Genomic DNA, 10,187 nt, shown 5'->3' on the forward strand with positions numbered 1-10,187 from the left:
AATATAAAATACACTTTAAAATTTCCTACAGTTGAGGTACAACTTTCGCATGTAAAATTATCCGTGGACTGCAATATCAACTTGTTCATGCCATCAACGTAACTCACCTGTTCATAGTCTCAAGTAATGCACACACTTGTTACACTTTGACAGTGAGGTACTTTTATAATAAAAAAAAATAATTGCAACCCTCTCAAATATAAAAGGTGGATTTGACAGCTACTCATTCACTCAGTACAATGAGGCAAAACTCAAGACATGGTATATGACAGTAAACAAATTTATTTTGTCATCTGAACTTTACAGTTGGAACTCTGGGAATTCAAATATTACATCTTTGCCTGTTAGCTTCTTGTAGACACCAGAGAAGGTCTCAACCTGAAAAAGAACCACAAATTAGCTAATGCAAAAAACTAAAAAACCTTGAAGACACATTTTGGTAAATAGCATCAGACTTGAACATGTTTGTTGATTTGCAGGTTTTGCTAAATGAAACAAACTCTACAAAACCCAATACTCGTTTACTGTCTTATAAGGCATATTAAAACTAGGGATGTGCGGAACGACTAGTTTCACTGACGTTTAAATGAAAATTTTGAAGTCGACTAGTCCAAAAAGAAACCAACATTCAGAAAAAAAAAAAAAAAGCTTATGTGAACCATTTAAAATAATTAATATATTCTATATTACCAATCAAATGCTAAATACCACTGAAATGGGGCATTTATCTGCAACGTGCTGGCCTTGCATTATGATCATTGTACATTAAATATAGAACATGACACGCATTCACTGGATCAATGTTAGCAAATATTTAACAGGCATATTTATTGAAAATTAAACTAAGTGCAGGACCAAGAGCAAGCCAGCCTGTTCTAAGTGGAATTCACTAAGTAAAAGTTATTTAACATTAAAACAGTCAGGACATTGTTGAAAATTAACAGGAAGGCTAAGCCAAGAAAACAAATGCACAGAAAAGTTTCATGTTTCAAAAACGTTAACCAATAACAGTTATGTAAAAAAAAATAAAAAATAGATATAGGATAGAAAAGAAAAAAAACAGGCCTGTGATGTAGCCTAAAATAAACCTAATATATTCTAAACATGACATGCACACAGAATAAAAGATAGTTTAACCCGTTGAGCAGTCAGAACCTCGTTGAAAATAGCTTTCATCCCCAATCAGCAGATTTTAAAAAAGGCATTCCTAGCCTAAAACGGTCATTTTCTAGACTACTTACTGAAAGCATACATTTTTTGATGAGCAAAATTAACACGTCAACATGGTCCAGCAAAAGACAGGAGTTGACTCACCTGAGGTGGCTATCCTGCACGTAAAATGGCCTACTCAATTGAAAAATAACATACAAGCACGCACAAATTTAAAGACTCAAATGTAAAAACATCCATAGGGATTTTTAAACGTTTGGAAATCTGACTACCGCACCACCACCAAAGTGATTTAATAACTACTTTACTGAGTTTGCATGTCCAGCGACAGGAAATTTTCATACGAATGCCACGAGTGAGAAGCACTTGGAGCTTATGGTGAAATTAAACTTTGTTTCTGCTCCAGACACCCTTTTTAAATAATATTTGTATTATTCTATTTTAAAAACGTAACATTAATATAACATTAATTTAAGCACAGCCTCTGTAAAAAAAAAAAAAAATAAATAAATTATATAGTCAAACATGGATGTGTAAAAATGTTGATCAGTCCAGAGGGGGTAAATATTAATCGACTAGTAATTCCAGTGTCGACTAGCAGCATCAGAAATGTTTAGTCAACTAGTCTCGCACATCCCCAATTAAAATTGCCAGAATCAGGATGCAACATTTGAAAATTAGTGTGCACTGCATGGTTTACCTCCCCAGACACAGCCCAAAGGGCTCTAGAAAGATGTAGGAATATACAGGACGCCGTCCACACCAGCCAGAGGCTGGGGACAAGCTTGCTATCCAACGTCGTGGAACGGGACTCTACGTCATGGCACTTTAGTGCTACGCTCCCTTAAGCCACACGGACAGAGCCACATGAGAGCAATCTCACAGGATGTCCACGTTGGGTGTTTGCTTTGAGAAAGAGAAGTACTCACTTTGTGTTCAACATTGTTCTGTTGTGCCTTGTCAAGGTGGACCTTGATGAGCCTACTGCTGTCCAGTTTCACGCGAATCCTCTTGCCAACAATCTCACTGGGGAAGACCAGGTCCTCAAGGATGGCATCGTGCACAGCAGTCAGAGTTCGGCTAGAGGAGAGACCACAAAATTTAGAGTTCATCACTTATCCACCCTATATTAAAGGGTTAGTTTATAAAAAAATGACATTGTCATCTTTTGCTCACCGAAAAATATAAGCACTTCTAATTTTATGACCAAAGGGTCAATGAAAGTGAATTGTGACTGAGGCTAACATACCGCCTAACATCTTTTGTGTTCCACCGAAGCTAAAGATTTGGAACAAAGAGTGAATTAATGCTCTCGTATTTGGGTGTATTAGCCCTTCAGGTAATGTTACCTAAATTATTAGAGACATCCAAATATCTTCTTACTGCATAACCATTTATGTTGTGCACTGCATGGTTTACCTCTCCAGACACGGCCCAAAGGGCTCTGGAAAGATGTAGGAATATACAGAACGCCATCCACACCAGCCAGAGGCCAGGGACAAGCTTGCTATCCAACGTCGTGGAATGGGACTTTACGTCATGGCACTCAAGTGCTACGCTCCCTTACGCCACATGGACAGAGCCAATGAGAGCCATCTCACAGGATGTCCACGTTGGTTATAAAATATGCCGGCAGGCAACCGGCACACATTGATATGATACAGACAATACTCAAGTAGAAAAAATGTCACTCCAAGCTAAATTTACTAACCCGGACTCTGCCAATACAGCTTCCAAAATGCATGAGATGATGACATTTACCTCCTGGGGCGCTTCTGCTTGTTTTTTGTGCGGCTTTTCCTTGTGGGTTTAGGCAGGATTCTTCTCTGCAAGACAAATTACCAATTAAAATTTTGAACCAAATTATCTCCGTGAAGCTCTAAAGAGCATGTGCGCTGCATGGTTTACCTCCCCGGACACAACCCAGATAGCTCTGGAAGTTAGTAGGAATATACAGAACGCTGCTCACACCAACCAGAGGCTGGGGACAAGCTTGATATCCAGCATCGAGGAACATGACTATGCATCAAGGCACTTAAGTGCTACACTCCCTTATGCCACACGGACAGAGCCATCTCACAGGATTGTCCATGTTGGTAATCAATCAACCCAACACTATAATTAATATGCTAACCTCAAAGCTTAAAATTTCACCATACAGGACTGAAATAAAATGTACTCTTAAACTCTGAAGATGCAAAGAGCAGACTAGAAACAAAACATGCTTAAGACACCAAGTTTAACAAAAAAAGCTGTCTACATTAGACAAGACACTTTGAGAAAAAAAAAAAAAAAAATAAAAAATGCTGACTGTGAGCCTTACCTGTGCGATAAAAACCACATGTTTGCCGCTGAATTTCTTCTCCAATTCACGCACAAGCCTGACCTGGATCTTCTGGAAAGACTTTAGCTGGGGCACAGGCACAAAAATGATGATGGCCTTCCTACTGCCACCAACCTCAATTTCCTAATAGAAAAGCAAATGCAAAAACAAAGCAAAAAAACATGACACCCAAAGTCTTGAAAAGGCTATGGGACCAGTTCATACTCCAAACAGTTATGAGTGTGCACTGCATGGTTTAACCCCCCAGACATGGCCCAAAGGGCTCTGGAAAGATGTAGGAATATACAGGATGCCGTCCACACCAGCCAGAGGCCGGGAACAAGCTTGCTATCCAACGTCGTGGAACGGGACTGTACGTCATGGCACTTTAGTGCTACGCTCCCTTACGCCACACGAACAGAGCCACATGAGAGCCATCTCACAGGATGCCCACGTTGGTTGTCACTCAAGCATCTACTCAAGATTCTACTAATACTGAAATATGATGTGTTAAAAAAAATAAAAACACAATAAAACTGTGTTCTTTACCTTTGCAGCAGTGATGTGGAGCTCCCTCAGCTGAGCCTTCAAGTCAGAGTTCATCTCCAGCTCAAGAAGAGCCTGCATCATACATGTAAAGTCTCATGACTAACAAGTTAAAAAAAAAGATCCTCATCCATGTAGATCACTTTACAATTCTGTCAAATTACACTTTATAAAAACTAGCTGTTTGTATGATACCTGGGAAATGCCAGACTCGAACTCGTCTGGCTTTTCGCCATTCGGCTTCACAATTTTCGCACTAGTACTGAACATGGCCTGTGTCTGAAATGCAAAAACGAACATGGACATATTAGTGCTAAATACACTTATTAGTAACCATTGCATCCCTACGGATAGTAAACAAACGCTACATGACCTGTTCAGTTGTACAGGTGACCAAGGTGACATGTCAGATCTGATACCACCGGTGTAAAACAACTTTATAAGACAAATTACGTTGTATTTGACCATGGGTTAGTAATATCCAACTATTAATTCCAAGTTCTCTCTCCTCATAGATTCACTAGCCAGCTGCTATTAGTTTCAGTCAAGTATGCTATTAGCATTGAATAGCTAATGTTAACCGTTTGCAACACACGTTACATAATTCTTATCGGTCCATAAATAAGTATTAAAGACAATTGGCGTTTAATTTATTTATTGTTTAATATGAGAATTTTCAAGCCATTTTAGCGCACCACATGGGCCGCTGTCTCCGAAGCCTCCACTATTGGCATGTTGGCTAGCTCATCTTAAAAGTCTTAATTTTGCTCTCTTTATTAGACATCCATGCTCTAACATGCTCGCATCTAACGCATCCCCATGAAAACATTACATAAAGCCACTACGAGATGATAAATATGACTTATTTTAAACATTTTAACATAATATTCCTCTGACTACACACATTCAGTAGTCTCACCTCTTTCAACGACGGCCTGGGAAGAGATCGAAATCTCGCGAGAGGAGGGTAAAAGCGCGTCCGTATGTGGCATGATGGGAAATACGTTATTCTTCCAAAGCGGAGGGGGGCGCCCGTTCCACACACACACACACACACACACACACACACACACACACACACACACACACACACACACATATATACATATATATATACATATATATATATATATATATATATATATATATATAATCTTGTTTGTTTAATGCGTTTCTGTTTTCTGTTTGAGAGCTATTGCAAAATAAGGTAAAGGTAAAATAATAAAACGGGTTATGAAATTATTAGGCCACTATTCTTTTTATTGAGTCGAACTCTGCCAAAATATAGCAAGGCAAATATCCATGAAAACATGTAATTTAAGACTGAGATAACATTTTAGTATGCACATGTACATAACAATTAACCACAAAAAAGGAAAAAATAACAAAGTTTGGTCTAAAAGTTAACACAAGTTACTGGCTTGTGGATTAATCGGCAATCGTTTTAAAAACGAGCAGCTAAAGTGGTGTATTTAAAAATCTATATTTTCATAAATAACTTAAAATAACAAAAGCATCAAATTATTGTAAGCATGTAATGAAATGTATCAGAGACAGTGGTCTAAAAAATAGGACTACAGCCCATTAGGTGGCGGTGTGCATATTAAAAGGTTACTTTTCAAGCTGCCAATAAACACACAGAAGAAGAAGCGAAACTGAAGCGCTGCAAGAATGCATGCATTGTTTTGGCGTCTTTGCAAACAAATATCTAAATGTATTGAATTCATTTGAATTTCGTGAAAGGTTTCGTCTCTAACAGGTTGTTTTTATGAGACTGTTATATGTAGCCCCTTACGACTACTGGATACTGCAATGTTTAACCTGCTGTGAGCAGAGATTATGTTGAGATTGCCTGGATTTTTCAGTGTTGTACGCAGTGCTCTCTGTACAAGTGCAGAAGAGATGGGCAAGAAAGGAAACTAATACGCTTTGAGGAAAGGATTCAGACCTGGAGTATATAAAACATGGTGGGCATGCAAGTACATTTGACCAGTTCTCTGTCATTTTGAGCACCTGTTGCATTGCATGACCACGAGTTATGATTTTTACATCAGGTGGACAACTTTGGTGCTGACTGTTTTAGCAAATTTGCCTCTTAAGAGGATGCGTGGGCCTTTGTGAGGAGCCGATCAACAGCATCATATTTAGCCGGAACAGAGTGTAACATCACATTGTATCTCCTCTAGATTCAGTTTCAGTTTATTTGAGTATGGCAACTGTTCATCACACGCTCCCTTATAAAAATCTTTCCCAGTTTTCTACGAATGGGTAGTTAAAGCATAATGTGTTATTGGACATTTTACCCAAAATTTTAGGTTAAAACAATTGTAGTGTATAGTAGGGCTGCAATGATACAGAAAATGTACGGTTCGGTATGTAGGCCCTACCGAATGGCCTGTACCACGAAGCCGGTTTCGGTGGCTAGACAGGTAATTTGTTTAGTTTGCCTCAACCCCAGGTTTTAGATAGGCCTACCATGAAAGTTGGTCGGCTTTTAGCGGTGTTCATCGCCATAGTAATTTACGCCGCACGGCTAACCTGCTGCCTTAAAGCCCAGGGCACCCTTGGGTAGTCAAGGGCCACCTGGTAATCAAGGACCCCAAGGCACTGGCCCGGTCGGTAATCCGTCCCTGCCTCCTTTAAAAAATAAAATAAAAAGTTTAATGAGATAGTACATCATACCTCATATTTTAACTAATTTTGTTCAAAAATCAAGAATCTGAAGGAAACAATATAGCTAAATGAATTTATAATACTTTTAAGCAAATCCCATTTCTATTCACATTCTAGACTTTTATTATTTATTATAAATGTTATTTGGTAAATTTCTGAAATAATTTCCTCTCCATCTTTCAAATTGTGGTGGCTCTGGTTTAAGGCAATTTTTTTGTCATCTTTTTCAAAGCTGCTATTCTAATACCTTAAATATATTTTGTTCAGTTTTTTTTCTTAAATATAAATTAAATATTAGCTTTATCACTTCCAATAATTATTCAATTTAGAGCACTTTTTCTCCAACAATCCCCGTTTACCATGCTATTGTATTTACTTTAACAGGTGTTATAAAATAACAAATAAGATCTTCTAAGCATATTCCTTCCAAACACTGGATTGAGTCATATGGAATGCATTATATGATATTTATTCCCAGTCTTGCTGATTAATTTATTCAGTGTGTCCTGTATATCTCTTTCAAGTGCACACTTGAAAATTCCTAACATTTTTATTGTATTAATTGTATTGTATGTATCAATTATAAAATGTATTAATGGATGCATTTCCTTTTTATTTATTTTACTTTAACTTCTGTTAATAAATATCTGTAACTGTAAAAAAAAGTACTATATATTATTTATATATATACAGTGAGGAAAATAAGTATTTGAACACCCTGCTATTTTGCAAGTTCTCCCACTTAGAAATCATGGAGGGGTCTGAAATTGTCATCGTAGGTGCATGTCCACTGTGAGAGACATAATCTAAAAAAAAAAATCCAGAAATCACAATATATGATTTTTCAACTATTTATTTGTATGATACAGCTGCAAATAAGTATTTGAACACCTGAGAAAATCAATGTTAATATTTGGTACAGTAGCCTTTGTTTGCAATTACAGAGGTCAAACGTTTCCTGTAGTTTTTCACCAGGTTTGCACACACTGCAGGAGGGATTTTGGCCCACTCCTCCATCCAGATCTTCTCTAGATCAGTCAGGTTTCTGGGCTGTCGCTGAGAAACACGGAGTTTGAGCTCCCTCCAAAGATCCTCTAGGTCTGGAGACTGGCTAGGCCACGCCAGAACCTTGATATGCATCTTACAGAGCCACTCCTTGGTTATCCTGGCTGTGTGCTTCGGGTCATTGTCATGTTGGAAGACCCAGCCTCGACCCATCTTCAATGCTCTAACTGAGGGAAGGAGGTTGTTCCCCAAAATCTCGCAATACATGGCCCCGGTCATCCTCTCCTTAATACAGTGCAGTCGCCCTGTCCCATGTGCAGAAAAACACCCACAAAGCATGATGCTACCACCCCCATGCTTCACAGTAGGGATGGTGTTCTTGGGATGGTACTCATCATTCTTCTTCCTCCAAACACGGTTAGTGGAATTATGACCAAAAAGTTCTATTTTGGTCTCATCTGACCACATGACTTTCTCCCATGACTCCTCTGGATCATCCAAATGGTCATTGGCAAACTTAAGACGGGCCTTGACATGTGCTCGGGGAACCTTCCGTGCCATGCATGATTTCAAACCATGACGTCTTAGTGTATTACCAACAGTAACCTTGGAAACGGTGGTCCCAGCTCTTTTCAGGTCATTGACCAGCTCCTCCCGTGTAGTTCTGGGCTGATTTCTCACCTTTCTTAGGATCATTGAGACCCCACGAGGTGAGATCTTGCATGGAGCCCCAGTCCGAGGGAGATTGACAGTCATGTTTAGCTTCTTCCATTTTCTAATGATTGCTCCAACAGTGGACCTTTTTTCACCAAGCTGCTTGGCAATTTCCCGTAGCCCTTTCCAGCCTTGTGGAGGTGTACAATTTTGTCTCTAGTGTCTTTGGACAGCTCTTTGGTCTTGGCCATGTTAGTAGTTGGATTCTTACTGATTGTATGGGGTGGACAGGTGTCTTTATGCACCTAACGACCTCAAACAGGTGCATCTAATTTAGGATAATAAATGGAGTGGAGGTGAACATTTTAAAGGCAGACTAACAGGTCTTTGAGGGTCAGAATTCTAGCTGATAGACAGGTGTTCAAATACTTATTTGCAGCTGTATCATACAAATAAATAGTTAAAAAATCATACATTGTGATTTCTGGATTTTTTTTAGATTATGTCTCTCACAGTGGACATGCACCTACGATGACAATTTCAGACCCCTCCATGATTTCCAAGTGGGAGAACTTGCAAAATAGCAGGGTGTTCAAATACTTATTTTCCTCACTGTATATAATACCAATAAATTGGCAATTTGGAAGCTCATATTTTTTGCTAAGGTTGAAAAGATATCCATTCCTTTATCAGTGAACAGTTGGTGATATATTTTCAGACCTCATCTGCCCAAAACTTAAATGTATTATCTAATGTATTTGAAATGAAATCAGGATCTTTAGCAATTTCTTGTAAATTAACTATATCTTTTACTATTTTTTTTTTCCTAACCAAATTCTAAAAGTACTATGATTACAAATATTATCTAATAATTTAAATGTGTTGCTTTGTTTGGGTAGAACCAGGAATATACTAATAGGTTTGATACAATATAGGCTGAATTTGGGCAGCTTTATAATAATTCATTTCATTTGGGAATTCTAGTCCTCCAAGCCTATTTGACAACTTAAGACTAATTCTAGGTTTCCTATTATCCCATATATAGTTACAAATTAGTTTATTCCATTGTCTAAAAACACTTTTTATATAGTAACTGGTAGATTTTGAAACTGGAAAATAAACTTGGGGAGAAAATTCTTATTTATAGTCTATTCATTTTGTAATCAATAGTAGCCTGTATTTATTTGTAAAAGTTTTGAATGATATATAAAATAGCAGTTTTCAATTCAAATAAATAAACAAGCTTTTATATTTTGAATAAATTTAAGATTTCAAAATTAAGCCTGTGTCTTGTTGTGGGCCTATATACATTATCTTGCAATATACCAGCTCATATATATATATATATATATATATCACATTAAGAATTTGTTTGCAGCAGACCTCTTGAGCTCTCTTAGCAGCCACTGGTTCTTCTTGTTGTGTAAATGTCTTTAATTGCTGTATCATTAATCATAGCACATAATCTAATCTTAATGTCAGGATCGAAGCCTGAGCTGACAGAGAAAGTTGATGAGCTGTATAGGTACCAATTAAGCCTGATTGGTTTGAATATGTCAACCTGAAACCCTGAGTTCATTCAGCGACCTTCATGGTACAGGGGCCTGTTTCAGAAAGGAGGTTAAGTGAAAACTCGGAGTATGTTAACCCTGAAATGAGGGAAACTCTGGGTTTTCTGTTTCAGAATGGGAGGTATGTCAAACCCAAGAAAGCAGAGTAAGTCAAGCCCGTTTCTGAAAGAGAAGTAACTTACTCTGTGAACCTAACCTGGTCGGGAGCAGGTTTTCTTCGGTAAACCCAGAGTTTCTTTCGGTCT

At 38.0% G+C, this 10,187-nt stretch overlaps 1 protein-coding gene and 4 non-coding genes across 5 annotated transcripts; all 5 read right to left on the bottom strand.

Annotated features, from left to right (window-relative positions):
- Window positions 1-264: 264 nt before the first annotated feature.
- LOC127624421 (40S ribosomal protein S7) lies at window positions 265-5,010 on the bottom strand. Its single transcript, XM_052099240.1, has 7 exons — window positions 4,959-5,010; window positions 4,235-4,318; window positions 4,043-4,114; window positions 3,494-3,637; window positions 2,932-2,996; window positions 2,100-2,250; window positions 265-378 (listed from the first exon to the last, which is right to left on the bottom strand). Exons 2-7 carry the CDS (start codon window positions 4,307-4,309, stop codon window positions 301-303), a joined length of 585 nt encoding a protein of 194 aa, XP_051955200.1. The 5' UTR covers window positions 4,310-4,318; window positions 4,959-5,010; the 3' UTR covers window positions 265-300.
- On the bottom strand, window positions 1,849-2,069 carry LOC127624464 (small nucleolar RNA SNORA73 family). Its single transcript, XR_007968168.1, has one exon. It is a non-coding gene; the product is annotated as a small nucleolar RNA SNORA73 family (small nucleolar RNA).
- On the bottom strand, window positions 2,568-2,787 carry LOC127624462 (small nucleolar RNA SNORA73 family). Its single transcript, XR_007968166.1, has one exon. It is a non-coding gene; the product is annotated as a small nucleolar RNA SNORA73 family (small nucleolar RNA).
- Window positions 3,057-3,267, bottom strand: LOC127624465 (small nucleolar RNA SNORA73 family). Its single transcript, XR_007968169.1, has one exon. It is a non-coding gene; the product is annotated as a small nucleolar RNA SNORA73 family (small nucleolar RNA).
- On the bottom strand, window positions 3,732-3,952 carry LOC127624463 (small nucleolar RNA SNORA73 family). The gene has a single exon (XR_007968167.1). It is a non-coding gene; the product is annotated as a small nucleolar RNA SNORA73 family (small nucleolar RNA).
- Window positions 5,011-10,187: the final 5,177 nt, after the last annotated feature.

This window comes from Xyrauchen texanus, chromosome 30 (genome assembly GCF_025860055.1).
Source record: "Xyrauchen texanus isolate HMW12.3.18 chromosome 30, RBS_HiC_50CHRs, whole genome shotgun sequence".
In the NCBI taxonomy this organism is placed as follows: domain Eukaryota; kingdom Metazoa; phylum Chordata; class Actinopteri; order Cypriniformes; family Catostomidae; genus Xyrauchen; species Xyrauchen texanus.